General features: G+C 42.6%; 1 protein-coding gene across 4 annotated transcripts in view; it reads left to right on the forward strand.

Moving 5' to 3' along the window:
* LOC111967700 (rho guanine nucleotide exchange factor 10-like protein) overlaps positions 1–14,813 on the forward strand; it is a 114,508-nt gene extending 99,695 nt beyond the window's left edge. For all 4 annotated transcript variants that reach the window (XM_023992991.3, XM_023992975.3, XM_023992983.2 and 1 more), the window contains 5 exons: positions 760–917; positions 3,204–3,346; positions 6,682–6,853; positions 11,647–11,769; positions 11,903–14,813. In XM_023992991.3, the coding sequence (XP_023848759.1) occupies positions 760–917; positions 3,204–3,346; positions 6,682–6,853; positions 11,647–11,769; positions 11,903–12,447 (1,141 nt within the window). In that variant the 3' untranslated portion in view covers positions 12,448–14,813. The remainder of the gene's footprint in view (positions 1–759; positions 918–3,203; positions 3,347–6,681; positions 6,854–11,646; positions 11,770–11,902) is intronic.
* The last annotated feature ends 865 nt before the right edge of the window (positions 14,814–15,678 follow it).

Raw genomic sequence — 15,678 nt, forward strand, 5'->3', positions numbered from 1 at the left:
TGMTCACCACTATTATCCTACTTACGAAGTCTATTTGTTTTCACAGAGTCATATTCTGTATCACCATGCAGTATAGTATGTTAGGTTAATCTCAAGACTAACAAAATCTGTCAATAGTAGATGGGACGAAGAAATCAGAGTTGATTTCATACACCTCGAATCCTGGTGCTCAACCATTTCTTATTTTCCCATCTACTGTTTATATTTTCAGATGTTACTGCATGTAATGGAGGAATAGTTGAATCTCAGACTGTTACAATCCTGGTGATTACATTACTTTCTAAGAGAAAACAGTCCTCTTGCATCTCATATTGCCAGTTTACTGTAGTTATTTTCCTCTGCAATTTGTTTGTTAATCATTTGGGCACCAGAATAAAATGAAAAGTGTGCAGTTTATTTGTTTATGTTGACTCATTCACTCTATGTGTCCTGAGAGGAGGGAAAATACAAAGTGTAATAGAAGCACAATTTCAGCATTTATTTTTGTGGAACACAATCGACTGTCAACTAGTTAACGTTCTCTTTCGAGAAAGAAATATKTTTTTCCAAAGGTGTGCATTTGTTCATTGTAAATTTAGGAAAAATGTGCATAACAGTCAGTGAAGTTCAGATGGAATCTTAAACACAAGAAAGAGCGAGGGGCTGCACACAGTCAATACAAGGTCCAAAGTGCCCAGTTACATCAAGGTACTCAGTCTTCATAAATGATGTTCATTTATCATGTACAGTGTACATTGTTCCTGCTCCTTTTGCCACCAGAATCCTGGTGTATGGCAGTGTGGACACTGCAGCKCAGTGCCTGTTGACCCTGCGTAATCCTCAGCGCTGCCCTGTCCTGTGCCTCAAACACTCCATCAACTTCCTGTTCGCTGGGCTCAGAGATGGAACCATGATGGTGTATGGACGAAGTAATGGTGGTAAGGTCTTTCCAAGGTCTCCCCCTGTATGTCAGGAAGATAGTCATCAGATTTCAATCCAAAATGACAGAATTGATGAATCATCACATTACTAACATAGCAATTTATTTAATGTTCGCTACATAGAAGTATATGTTTCAAGCCATCACCATTATAGCAAGGAAAGCAATCACAGCACAATTAAAGCAGGAGAATGGAATAATTTTATAATTACGTTACGCCACTAATGCTCTTAGCTAGTAATTTGTATTAATTCAGGTAATCATTTCATTCACTCATTAGCCTACTGTAGCAACAATGTTTAAGCATTGTATTGTATGAAATGTGACATTAAAATTGAATAGTTATTTCGATATTAGACATTATTAACAGGGCTTGTATCTGTAAAAAAGGCTTTTAATTAATCAATCAAATTAGTAGTGCAAATATTAATCTTATTGTTTCCTTGTTTCAATTTGTACATCTTTCAAATTCCCATGCATGTCTCTTTCTTTTGCAGTGAATGCCTCAGTGAGTGTGTGAGAAATATAATTTCTGTCATGCGTTCAGTCTACATGCAGAGACGTGCTATGAGTGATAGGATTTTCAGGGAATCCATCAAGTGGATGCGTTTGCAAAAAGCCAATTAATTTCAGACAAGCAACCTTGGAAAATATTTTAAATACTTAAAATACCTCTTTTCATGCCCATTCTTGGTGATCTTCACTACCAGTTAGTGTAAGGAAATGACTCCTGAAGTCACCATACAYTGGTTGGTGTGCTCATGTTGTGGTCAGACAGGCATATCATAGGGCTAGGAGCACCATCTCAACACTCATTCTCCCAGTAGATCATCACAGKCTGCGGTAGCACAATGGCTTCCCGTTTGCGGTGTGGTGCGTCTTACCTGGCTGTGTCAGTGTGGCTGCCTGCATCCACCCAGCACTCTGCTGTCCTCTCACCTCCAGCCAAGCAGAAAGGATGATTAATTACGCCAGTGTGCTGCGTGCCGATTAAATATTACTATTCATGTTATGTAAAATAAATAAATAATAAAGAGGTAGAAGACAGGGAAAAAGCTCTGAAGTGGAGCGTGGATGGTGCCAGGCAATGTTTGTGCATTCTGCACAGCTGTTAAAGATTGATGCCCCTGGATGGCACACTGCTGCCTGGAAACCATGTCTGCAAGAGTAGGAAAATATCAAGTCTTCACATGGGATTTCTATCAAAATGCATATGAATAGCCTGCCCAGCACATTGTTGCTTAGCGGAAAATCCCAATTTCTTTAGTCATATAAATATAATTCATACTGTTCATAGAGTTGAAGGTCTGGGCTTCAGAAACTTATTTAGAAAATCTTTTGATGGTCTGAAACCGTTTTTGACCATTTTCCAGTGTTTTGCGGTGGTGCGTGTGGTAGAGCTGTGACATGGCCAAGGCTTGTGCATGGGGCTAGGGGGACTTAAAAGAAAGTGAATAAAAAAATGTGGAAGAATGACATTTAGAACACGCCAAGCAATTAACCTGAGGAAGTCAGAAGGCATTGTGAAGCTATTCTGATTTGAAAGGCATGAAATAAACAACTCAAAATGTTAATTAAATGGCTGGGCGCACTTCCTTCTCTAATTTTGCTTCATTAAAGCACCGCAAAGGAAAAGCTTATGTAAGATGCTTCATAATGCACTGCCATGGTAGCTGCAATGGGTGCCCTGTGTTTACAACTCAAAGGAAAAATGTCTGCTTAATTTTCACACCGACGAGCGGAAAAATGAAGTGGCGATAAAGAGGTTAGGAAGCTGATTAAATTGTATGGCAGAGTTATTAGCATTTGGATGTTAAGAATGCCTTATTGTTTAGTCTCAAAGTATAATCCATAGACACTTTGTTTTCATCAAATTGTGATTCACGCTGGTTTTTGTGTGTGTGCGTGTATGTCTGTGTGTGTGAGTGCATGTGTGTGCATTGCGCATGTGCATGCTTAGTTGCACATGCACGTGTGTGAAACAGTAAGTGTAAGTATTTTCTTGTGTTTTCACTTTGGAATATTTGTCTAGAGAACACCAGGGCAAGTTGCTTGAGTGTAAGTAGAAGCAATGTAGTTTAATTGCCTTGCTCAAGGCAACAGSTGCTGAATCACCACACTGCACAGTCAAACGGAAAGTTTCGCACGTATTTTAAACATAATCATAAACTGGCAATAACAAGTCATGATTTTGTTAGCCGTTTTAGCAAAGCTTWGTTTTGTTCTTAGTAAAGTAAGAGTTAAAGGGTTCTGATTCTGAGCATTTGTTGTATTGTCTTCTCAGGTGAGCTGTGGGAGACAGACTCCTGCAGGACTGTGAGTGTGGGCCCAGAGCCTGTGCGAACTCTTCTGGTACTGGAGGACTCTGTGTGGGCCAGCTGTGCCAACTCTGTGACCGTCATCAAGGGCTCCAGCCTTTCCACTCAGGTACAATAGGAGATGCACCAAGTGCTTTATAGTTTGAACAACAGCACACAAATACAAGCCTCTCAAAATGCTCCAGGAAAGCATCTTCACCTCCATCTCGCATCCTTTTCACAACTGCTTAAGAGCAGAGGCTCATGCACAGAATAGTTTCGACAATACACTGTCCTTTCCTTCACCTAAACACACTTTATGTTGGAACTATAAACTATATTGGAACTCAAAACTCCTTGAGTTCTACATTGATACTTTGACCTAAAGTATTTGTGGGGATGTTGGCATCAGAATGTGTTTTCAGGCAGCAGTGGCTCTTTATGCTTGTACACTTTCCTCCCTGTTCAATCCTCTGGAGATCAGAGCTTAGCCAGCTGAGTGACCACGCAAAGGAGACAAGGTTCTGTCTGGCTCGCCCCAGCGTATCCCCTCTGCATGGTGAACAGGCATGTGTGCTTGTGTCGGTGCTGGTTGCACCTCTCTTAGCCTTGTCTTCCTTACTAATGCACACCCTGGAGGGCTAACTTCACCGGGGCTGTGWTGCGGAACCGGGATCAGGGAAGCAGTCCTTGCCCCCAGGACTGAGCCATAACTTTAAGACAGAGCAGCGCTGACAATAAGYCTGATCTGTCTTAGGTAAGCGGGCTAGACCGCTAAAGTAGAAGAGGGGAAAGTCTGAGCGATCACGCGGGCGAAGGACAGGGTCGTGATCGCTCAGACTTACCCCTCTTCTACTTTAGCGGTCTAGCCCGCTTACCTAAGTCAGATCAGCCTTATTGTCAGCGCTGCTCTGTCTTTAATTGATGATCCTTAATATAGCCGGTAGTTAACACGAAGGGCTATACTGCAGCCCTGTGGATCTGCATCCATCGCTTCTCCTCCTCCCCCCACTCCTCCTGTGTGTGTGCTTGAAGGGACCCTTGTGTGTGCTCTGCATTATGACAGAGCTCTGGGAATGACCCATGTGCCCTAAAAAAAGAGGCCTGTCATCAGAGCCTAACCAGGCAGGACTGTGTGGATGCAGGGCATGGCATGACATGTCTCCCTCCCTCTACTTCTCTCTAGAAGAGAGGAGGATGCTTACTCCCCCTCCCTCTCCTCCCTGTCCAGCCCATGCCCACTCCCCTCCTTCACCTCCGTGGCTGTGGATTTGCTCCTCCTAAGAACAGACACCTTGTCACCCAGTGTAATGCAGGGCTAATGAGCTGTTCAGGCGGTGGGGCTTTAGCCTGCAGTGATTCTCCCTTCTGCTGATGAAGGACTTGCTGCTGCTGTTTGTGTGACAGAAGTGCTGGGTGGAAGGGGCATATTACCTCTGTCACACTGCTACCACTCTCATGGCTGTAAGCAATGCAGAACTCATCTCGATAATATCAGTGTGCCAATTGGGTGAACAGTTGTTGCCATCAGTTATTTGACACCATCCATTTTAGAAGAGACCTTAGTACCAAATATGTGCTCTGATAGGCTCTCCAGGCAGTATCCAATTTTGTCAAGGCTGGCAGTCATGCAGCCCTGTAAACAGATCTCACTTCCACTAACCTCTTCTATTCAATTACCCTACCAGTTAATGCATTATTACTGTAGTTATGGCATTGTTTTACGTTTGGCCTCACTGGGATACAGGGGACAGATCAAATTGAAAGCAGTCAGATAATGACTTATCCAGTGAAACATATGCTAGACAAGGTGTCATGATGACAGGGTGTCAACCAATAATTAGCCTGTTAATTAACAATTTGTCTGTTCATGCCAAAATCACTGATTTAAACCCCTCCCCCATGATTCTCTAATGGTTTACTGACATTTTCAATGCTCTTTTAATTTGATATATTTTTTAACTTTATTTGCATTTAGTTAGTCAATTCTTTGAAATAGGGCTCTTTGAACTTAAATATTTTATAGAATTTAATGGTTGCACTTGAAAATGGAAGGGATGCGATTTCCTCTCTTCCTAGGCGGAGCAGAGCAGGCACCTTCAGCCACGGAGTCAATTAAAAGAGAAAACACATCAAAGGGTTCTCTTCTCTCCCCACTCTCAAACAAAGGAGGTCCCTCTGGCAAGGGCACACAAACAGGTGGTAATCCCCGTCCTCCGGTGCACAGGGGGGAGCACCCCTCCTCAGCCCTCTCCCTGACTAATCTCTCATCCCCGGACTCATGAACCGAGAGTGATAGGAGCGGGGAGACGATGCCAGAGCCAGCCCCTGTCATGGTGCAGACCTCGGGGGGTAGCATGCCTAACTATGATAAGGCGCGRTGCTCTTCCTCAGCTACTCATTAAGAATGTGTGCCTGAAACGCCTCCTCTTTTGCTGTGGTCTTGAGAAAGTGGAGGGTGGGAGGAAGATGTATACTGACACAGTAGAAAATATGCCCCTGTCTGTGAAACATTGGTGCAGTTCATTACAATCTCAAGAGAGACACGCTATAGCCTTTTCTGGGTTGGTGCCGGGTTGTTAATCTCCAGTCATCTGGCCTACTTGGGTTTCGTGATAGAGCTCTAAAGAGGGGTACTCAAACCTACGCTCAGGCATTCTACTAGTCTTTTGTTAACAAGTAATATCCGAATGTAATTTGTTAATGGTGTTCATGTGTAATTCACTTTTTATGATTATGTCTAAGCACATTAGCAGTGTTGTCCATGGATACAGTGAACTAGAACTCCTGGAGAGGGGTTCTTATGACATGGATGCACAATACTTTATGTAGTGTGCGTATGTTTGTGTGTGCGTATGGGTGGGTGGGTGGGTGGTTTATGCATTTGTTAAATGAAGTCATACTGTAGATCTAGGATATTATAACTTCATTATGGATTGGATGTCTACGTACAGAGACATACATTTAACAATGTGCAGAGCAATGGTAAAGAAGCAATTACAGACAGTAACATCACACTTTATATGGTAATCAGTTATCCATAGGAACATATTATAGATTTCCAGATTTCTGTAAGAACCCCCCCACCCCGGACTGGACCCAAGTACCTCAGTAGTTTTTCCCATTATCATCATATCTGACAGCAGAGAAAGCCATCCCAGACAAAATCCTGGCTCAAATCTTTTCATATCTCATCCTGACAAGGCATATCACATCTGTTTTGTTGCATTTAGACCAAGATGTCTGCATGTAACATTGATCGGATTCATAAAAAACTCAGATCTACAGTATATTTCATTTAAAAGACCAATGTAAACTGGGTCTAAATGGGGCTATACTGTTTATTTAACTACATGTTCTGTGTAAGCATTTGCTTGGCATCTCTATGCCTATTCTCTATGCCTAAGTCCCATCTCTACTATAGTTTCCATGGTTATTCACTGCTTCTCTCCTTCTCTCTTCCAGAGGTTTGAGGTGCACCCAGAACCCATGGTGAGCGTGGCCCATATGGTGCGGGCTGGAGGAGGAGTCTGGATGGCCTTTAGTGAGGGCTCTTCTATTCGCCTGTTCCACACTGAGACACTGGAGCATCTGCAGGAAATCAATATCTCCACACGAGTATCTTTGCACAACCCAGGTACAGTACAAAACTCCTACACTCAGTTTGCTATAGGGATTCGTCTTGACCTCCTCATTCCGGGSGTCAACGTTTTCTTTCGGTTTATACAGTAGAGTCAACTCCACAAGTCTTTGCTAGGGTTCTGTCACACAATCTATTMTGTCATGAGCCTGACCTGCTGTATTAGTGGGGTTAGGAGGAAAACATATGGCATACATTAGTTCGTTTTTGGGGGCCCTCATTGTACAAGAGCAATGAGATGGCACCAATTAAGCCACGCAGATGCTGCACTCCTCGCTGGAATGATACTCTGGTCTTGTCTTGCTGGAGCTGCTCCTTTGGTCCTGCACTCCGGGACTGACCTGAATAAGTAGCCATCTAAAGACCCTGCGAAGCCCCGATGGAGCCATAGGGTGAGAGGCAGGAATTCATAAAAGTACAATCATTGATGAGCTGTTACAATGCTGCCAGACAAAGGTTTTCATTGCACGAGTTGCCATGGAAGCACTCGTCTTTCCTTCAACATCCCGGCAACACTTGTATCGTGCCAGTTTTGTTTTGTTTTTATCTGCATCTCTATTTTCTTTTTTCTRTCTCTCACACTTTCTCTCTTATCTGTCTCCCTTTTATTTTACCTCTCACTGCAACCCCTTTAAGATGCTGTATACATTCTCCTCACTCTCCATCTTCCTTCATGATGAATGAAATATGTATCAACCAATCCAGGTATTTCCAGTGTTAGTATGGGGGAGTCAGGGTAAACATGTCGGACTGGCTGAAACAGAAATGAGCCTGTTTCAGGGTGGTCCTTCCACACATTTATCAATTTGATTCAATATCAGCCCAGGGACCTATGGCCCAGGGAGCCATTTCAGCCTAAAATCCTGGGGCCTCAACTCAGTCAAGCCTGTGCTCCCTTTCTCCTAATTCTGTCTGGATTTATTCAGTTTGATATTCTGAACGTTAAAATGACTGAGGATCAGAGTCAGACAGAACTCACAGTGCACCAAATCAAGCTTCAGCAGCCGGACGCAGGGAGTTACTGTCAACAGGTCCACTGTTGTTGCCCTCTTTCATTAGTTGGATGGAGAAGGAAAGAACAAAAAGAGACATGGTTCAGAAAGCCCAAACTTGTCTTTCTCAGGTCAATGTTTATTTTTGTTAGGAATGTCTTCTTCTTCAAGTGCCTATCGGTCAAGATGTCTAGACTTTATATAGTTCGGTGACCCTAAGGTCATTTCCTCCCTACTCCAGCACTTCCTGATGAAATATGCAGGATGTTTGAGAATGAGAGAGGGAGGCAGGTTGGCCTCAGGGGATGTTAGGAGACAGGGCACGAAGGGGGTTAGGGGGGCTAGGATGAGGGGTGGTTTGAGGGCTCCTGCTTACTTTCTCTTCTGCTGTGCTCATGGGTAAAGGAGCACCCGGTTCCTCTGGATACACATGAAACATGGAATACTGATACAGTTATTACAGATCAATGCTCTTCCATTCCCATCTGTCTCTCCCTTCATTTTGATAGGACAAGAATTAATGATCTACTCCCCAAATCCTCGCCCTTTAATGTGCTGCTCCTCATCGGGGGGGGGCTGGTTTCTGTCTGATGCAGTAAACAGCTGGGAATTTTCTAAAGCCGAGAAGAAAAACCTGTGTCTTTTGCTAATGGATTTAAGTCATTTTCTATGAAAAAAAAAAGTAATTCAAAAGGTCCTTCAAAAGCGACATAGTTATCTTTACAGACTTCGTTTTAGCACGGAAAACAGCTCCTTAGATCAGCCCACTGAAGACCTCTGCATTACTGTAAAAATTGGAGGTGGAGGATTGCTTAAATACCTCCCTAATCTCCTGTCTTTGTCATTATCCTCTTTCATTGCTGTTCCTAGACGATGCCTGGCTGGCGCCTACATGCTCTTACTTAACTTGACAGTTCATGTTAAAGAAACATTCCACCCAAAAACAATCTTTTTGCATATGATGCAAAATGCAGCATCATATGATACAAAATGTATCATACCGGCTGTATTTATGTATTTTGAAGACTTGATTGCTGACATGCAAAACATTTTGGGACTATTTCAACAATGGACTAATGAAACAAATACCAAAATATCATTTTTTGGGTGGAGTTTTCCTTTAACCCTGGAGTGGGTGGTCATGTCAACCGCTGCCCCTCTGATGTAGCTCTTTGTGACATAGACTAGAAATAGACACAATCTCTATCTAAGCAGTCAACTGACATTTACAGTGCATTCGGAAAGTATTCAGACCCTTTGACTTTTTCCACATTGTTACGTTACAGCCTTATCATAAAATGGATTCAAATGTTTTTTCCCCCTCATCAATCTACACACAATACTCCATAATGACAAAACAAAAACAGGTTTTTAGAAATTTTGGCTAATTTATAWWTTTTTWWAAACGGAAATATCACAAATACATAAGTATTCAGACCCTTTACTCAGTACTTTGTTGAAGTACCTTTGGCAGCGATTACAGCCTAGAGTCTTCTTGGGTATGATGTTACAAGCTTGGCATACCTGTATTTGGGGAGTTTCTCAAATTCTTCTCTACAGATCCTCTCAAGCTCTGTCAGGTTGGATGGGGAGCGTCGCTACACACCTATTTTCAGGTCTCTCCAGAGATGTTCGATCGGGTTCAAGTCCGGGGTCTGGCTGGGCCACTCAAGAACATTCAGAGACTTGTCCCAAAGCCACTCCTGTGTTGTCTTGGCTGTTGTCTTAATGTCATTGTCCTGTTGGAAGATSAACCTTGGCCCCCGTCTGAGGTCTTGAGCGCTCTGGAGCTGGTTTTCATCAAGGATCTCTCTGTAATTTGCTCCGTTCATCTTTCCCTKAATTCTGACTATTCTCCCAGTCCCTGCTGCTGAAAAACATCCTCACAGCATGATCCTGCCACCACCAGGCATCACCGTAGGGATGGTGCAGGTTTCCTCTAGACGTGACGCTTGGCATTCAGGCCAAAGAGTTCAATATTGATTTCAACAGAACAGAGAATCTTGTTTCTCATGGTCTGAAAGTCCTTTAGGTGACTTTTAGCAAACTCCAAGTGGGCTGTCATGTGCCTTTTACTGAGGAGTTGCTTCCATCTGGCCACTCTACCATAAAGGCCTGATTGGTGGAGTGCTGCAGAGATGGTTGTCCTTTTGGAYGGTTCTCCCATTTCCACAGATGAACTTTGGAGCTCTGTCAGAGTGACCACCAATTGCTCTGTTTGGCCGGGCAGCCAGCTCTAGGAGGAGTCTTGTTGGTTCCAAACTTCTTGCATTTAAGAAAGATGGCGGCCACTGTGTTCTTTGCTGCAGAAATATTTTGGTACCCAATTCCTTCCATGAGGCCATGGCTTGGTTTTTGCTCTGACATGCACTATCAACTTTGGGGACTTTAAATAGACCGGTGTGTGCCTTTCCAAATCATGTTCAATCAATTGAATTTACCACAGGTGGACTCCAATCAAGTTGTAGAAACATCTCAAGGATGATCAATGGAAACAGGATGCACCTGAGCTCAATTTTGAGTCTCATAGCAAATTGTTTGAATACTTATGTAAATAATGTATTTCTGTTTTTTTATTTGTAATAAATGTGCAAATARTTCTAAAAACCTGTTTTCACTTTGTCATTATGGCGTATTGTGTGTAGATTGATGAAGATTCATTTTTTTTTTGTTGTCAATTTTAGAATAAGGATGTAACGTAACAAAATGTGGAAAAAGCCAAGGGGTCTGAATACATTGCGAATGAACTGTACAAGATTGAATTCTTCACTGTGCCTTTAACTCTGTCCTGATCCTCTGAGATCTTTTTCCTAAATACCTCGCTCTCTGCAGAAGCTTAACATGCACCTCAGCGATGCTGCCTCAACTCCCTCCTTGCACAGTGCCGCCGTTGCTTCCAAACATGGGCTGTGTTCATGCATGATGAAATTAATCAATTAAGGCGCTCTCTAAGCACTCATGCGAATCACACGTCATAATCTGAGCGTGACACAGAACAACCATGTAAATGCAGCTCTATATGTAAATTAGCATTCTCTCAGTAGCGATCACGACTGATGTTGTAATTCAATTAGATGGTTGCCGTGGATATTAAGTGAAACTCTACATATCAGGACCACAAGAGCCAATAAGCKAATGACAGGGACCAGAAAACCATAAACATCATGTATTGGCTCCTATTTTGTGTGTAATTTCACAATTATACCGTTTACATATACAGTTGAAGTCGGAAGTTTACATACACCTTAGCCAAATACATTTAAACTTTTTCACAATTCCTGACAATACTAGTAAAAATTCCCTGTCTTAGGTCAGTTAGGATCACCACTTTATTTTAAGAATGTGAAATGTCAGAATAATAGTAGAGAGAATGATTTATTTCAGCTTTTATTTCTTTCATCACATTCCCAGTGGGTCAGAAGTTTACATACACTCAATTAGTATTTGGTAGCATTGCCTTTAACAAAATATTATTGGAGTGGTTGAAAAACGAGTTTTAATGATTCCAACCTAAGTGTAAATAAACTTCCGACTTCAACTGTATAGTGATAACTAACACCTATTGTACTGAAACAAAGAAAGTGCATGCAAACACAACAGCACAACACAGCATGCATAACTGTGTACTGTTGAATGATACTAATAACTGACGTGATGTAAACATACTGTATGTGGTGCCAGAAAAAATAATGTGGTTTTATCAACAATAACCGTAACATGAGTTATTGTTTCATTTCCATAATGCTATGAATACAGTACTTAACAAAACTCTCATGTTTCCCTATTCCTATGTTGTAGGCCAGAAGAGCATGCGTGTCACCAGCCTGCTCATCTGCCAGGGGCTTCTGTGGGTGGGGACTGCCCAGGGAGTCATCATCACCCTGCCCGTGCCCAAACTGGAGGGCATTCCCAAAATAACAGGTACAGATGAGGGGAGGAGGATATTAAGGTTTTCACTATGACAAATTATCCATTATCAAAATGGAAATACTAATTGCTTCTGGGGATATGTATGTCAACATTGTGCTTTTCTGGTTGTGTCTCTGTCCTGCAGGAAAGGGGATGACCTCTCTGAATGCCCACTGTGGTCCGGTGGACTTCCTGGTGGCCACATCCAGCACCCTGTCCGCAGAGCTGCTGAAGAGGGACTCTGTGGGGGATGGACCCGACTCTGCCTGCGGAGGGGAGGACCGCAGTGACTCCTCCTCCCAGGAGTCTCTTCAGCAGGCAGGCTGCTCCCAGGGGGAGGGGCGGGGCAAGGGGCGGGGTGTGCTGCTACAGTACAGGCTACGCTCCACGTCGGGGTTGCCGGGGCGAGCACTGACGGCACGGGGCGACGAGGCGTCTGACTCCTCTCTGGAATCTCTGGAACAAAGACTGGAGGACGGCTCCATCTATGAGCTCAGTGACGACCCCGAGATGTGGGTGCGGGGGCGCCCCTGTGAGCGAGACAGGGGGCGTAGGGACAGGGTGACCTCGGCCGCGGTCATATCCGGTGGCAGGGGCTTCCAAAGACTGAGGGAAGGGACAGCAGAGCGCACGGGTGTGGAGTCTTCAGAAACAACCCTGATGGTATGGCAACTGCCACTAACTGTGTGACCTGGACATCAACATTCAGGCAGTGTAGAGTGGAGAAACAGCTCTTTACCCCAGCCCCGAATCTTCTCCATTCCATAATGACAGGAACTTGAACCATGTGAGAGAAGTGTATTAGTGCTGGCCAGGCTGATGGCTCCTTGTGTGGGTTCAGGAACTCCTGCATGTTCCATCTGAGGAGACCTGCTGGTGGCCTGTGAGGCATGGGGCACTGCCATCCCATTGGTGGCTTTGTGTGTATTCTCTTCKTAAACCACAGGCCCAGGGCATTTCTTGTGACAGCTTAAACTGGTGKTCTCCCCACCTTGCCAAAATGGATATCCCGAAATCAAGCGTCATTAGACTGACTGTGCTCACCTCACACACATTTKTCTCCCACAGTTGACAGCATTCCTCTGTAACAATGGACCACATTCCTTTGAGAGCGACTGTTTGTTGAATTTACCATGCTGCAGTGCTGGAGATGGACATCTTTTATCTGATCCTTTGGGAGAGAACCCATCAGTTTAGAGCTGAGAAACTACTGTTGGTTTACGAAGGACTTATTTAGTTCTGTTAGTTCAGTAAGCCTCGTGCTCACTCCCTGGCAATGTGAAATATGTGAAATGTCTGTCATAGTGTGTCATAGTGCTTCTAGGAAATTAAAGTGTGTTAGACACTGACTGTGGGTCCTTAATCGTCTGATGTTTTACAGTATACTGCATAAATAGATGGGTTAACTGAGGTATCATTGACAAGGAGGATTCCTGAGAGGGAATAGAAGGCAATGTCTCAGATGTGTCCTGGTCTACCGCAGTTTAGAGGTTTTAACTTTAAATGTTCCTACTCGAATTACTGCAAAATGCAAAACAGATACCATACTGTAGATCTTTATTGTCGATGACGAAGGTATTGTACATTGTTAATTTTAAGTTAGTTAAAGCAAACACATAGGCTCACAATTATTTAACCTTTGTTACACATCAAAAGGCCTACTGAATTAACTACAAAATACAACAACAACTGCAGKCACCAAGACATCATTAGTGGCTGTGTATAGGCAATCGGAAGGGAGAATGCTTCATATGGGGTTGTGTGGCAATTTAACACACACAAACCTTTGATAAATCTAGTAGCATTTCTGTCTCCTTTCCTTTACTTCCTTTGTGAAGCCATTGCCATCGGTGGTCTGGTGTGCWAACAGAGACATGGTATTATCCTGCCCTGTTCCTGTTTCTATTCTTCCACAATGGAAAAGACCTTTGACAACATCTTTGAAAAGTGTTCATTTACAAATTAATTGAGATGTTTGGCTATGAATGCATGGCATTGAAGTGTTCTTTTAAATTGCCTGTGCTGCTGGATGGAAGTGATGGTTGATTACATATTTTGTCACGACTTCTGTAGAATCTGCTAATAATTCCAGTTACATCTCCACATCTGAGTACTCTATTTCATCCCAGTTGAAGGCCATGCTTTCTAAGGTTTTGAAACATTCTTTGTTATTTTACTTAATCTCCCCGGCATTGACAGACAGCAGCTTTTCAATAGAAAACACAACTCAATACAGAGCGTTGAGGTGTTTCTATCCAAACGTACACATGAGAGAAGCTGTTTAAAGCATACTGTAGAAAACCACAGGACCTATTTAGTGTTTCTATGATAATACTATTCCACAACACTTTTCTGGAGGTCACCAACAAGTCAAGGTTATTTGGATGTAGCCAGAGGGTACATGAGTGTATGATTGAGTAACCTTTATGTAGTATAGATTATTCATCCACAAACACTACCTGTATGTACAACAATTGTTTCAGTGGTTTGCCTTTCCCACTGCTGGGGTGTTTGTTCAGATGTTATTGCACCCTATATCTTAGTGCGTTTCCATTCTCTCATCCTTRCTCATCCATTCACACCCATTATTATTTGATCTATTCAAACTCCTAAATGGAGAGTGTCCATTATAACTTCACACTCATACCGACCATACTGTCTGTTCTTATAAAAACTATTTGTGCAGCTTCTCGAAGCTTCCCATAATTCAACTTTCATTCACATAACTGAAAATAATGTGCACTTATAATACTATAGACTTCGACACCCCTGTGGTAGAGGAGGAGGCTTGTGATGAGTCGGCTGGTTTAACTTTTGATTATGATTAAATAATTATGTGACTCAGTTGTGTACGTTGATAGAGTGAGAAGTCTTTAACATTAGATTATTAATGTTAAGTTACATTGCACATATAAAACATTGCTTTACTCCATTACATGTCAATTACAATGTCCTATTGGTACGTTAATAAATAGATGCTTACATACTGTACTGTAAAAGTGTTTCATAATTCATGTGTAATATGTCAATGTTAAATAAATACTTCATAGTGATAACATGATTCTAATCATCTTTTGTGGGACACAAATTAAGGTTGGTGTGTTGATTTGAAGATTTACAAGTCTGAACCAGTTCAATGACCCACAAGCCATAAAATATGTCTACATTTTGACCCATTTTGTGAAGCCTAATAAGAGTCTGTCTGTTAGAGGCCACTGTATCCAATCCCGTGGCTCATCCGATTTGGAACCAGACTTCACATTTCTGTTCGTACAGCCCATAGCAGTATGGTCCAGCCCAGTATGTTGGATAATTGGACCTGGTGTGGCCCTCTGTGCTCAGTCTGCCCATATGTCTCCACACCTAGGGTTGCAAAGGGAGTGTATATTACTGGAAACTTTCTAAATTTACCAGTAAACTACCAGAATTMTATGTAATCACAAGACATCTAGTGGCCCGTTTGGGTACTTCAGATTATCACAGGCATCTGTAATTACCTCTGGCCCTCTTATCACATAACATATATTAAATMATTAAAAAAAGGAAGTGGCTCCTAATCTGCGACAGGAGCTTTAATTTCTGAGGCTCCATATCCAGTGCGCAAATTCTCCCAGTATGTCACAGTAATTTGGGACATCACTCTTTTTCTCATGCTGYAACTGGATTAGATACATACCGGTAGTTAAATCCAAGTTAAATGCCACAAAGGTGATATTCACAATATCACTAAACAAAAGACACAACAACAAAACACATCAATAGCCGCTACAATGTCAAAACATGATTTTGTCATGACTATGGTGTAGCGACATTAGCTAGCTAGCTAATGTTAGCATAGCGTCTGCTACATGATAATCAGCTCGCGTTAACTAGCTAGCATTAGCTGCCTAGCTCAGCCTAGTTAGCACTAGCCCAATGGAA

This window comes from Salvelinus sp. IW2-2015, linkage group LG1 (assembly GCF_002910315.2).
Source record: "Salvelinus sp. IW2-2015 linkage group LG1, ASM291031v2, whole genome shotgun sequence".
NCBI classification, from domain to species: Eukaryota; Metazoa; Chordata; class Actinopteri; order Salmoniformes; family Salmonidae; genus Salvelinus; species Salvelinus sp. IW2-2015.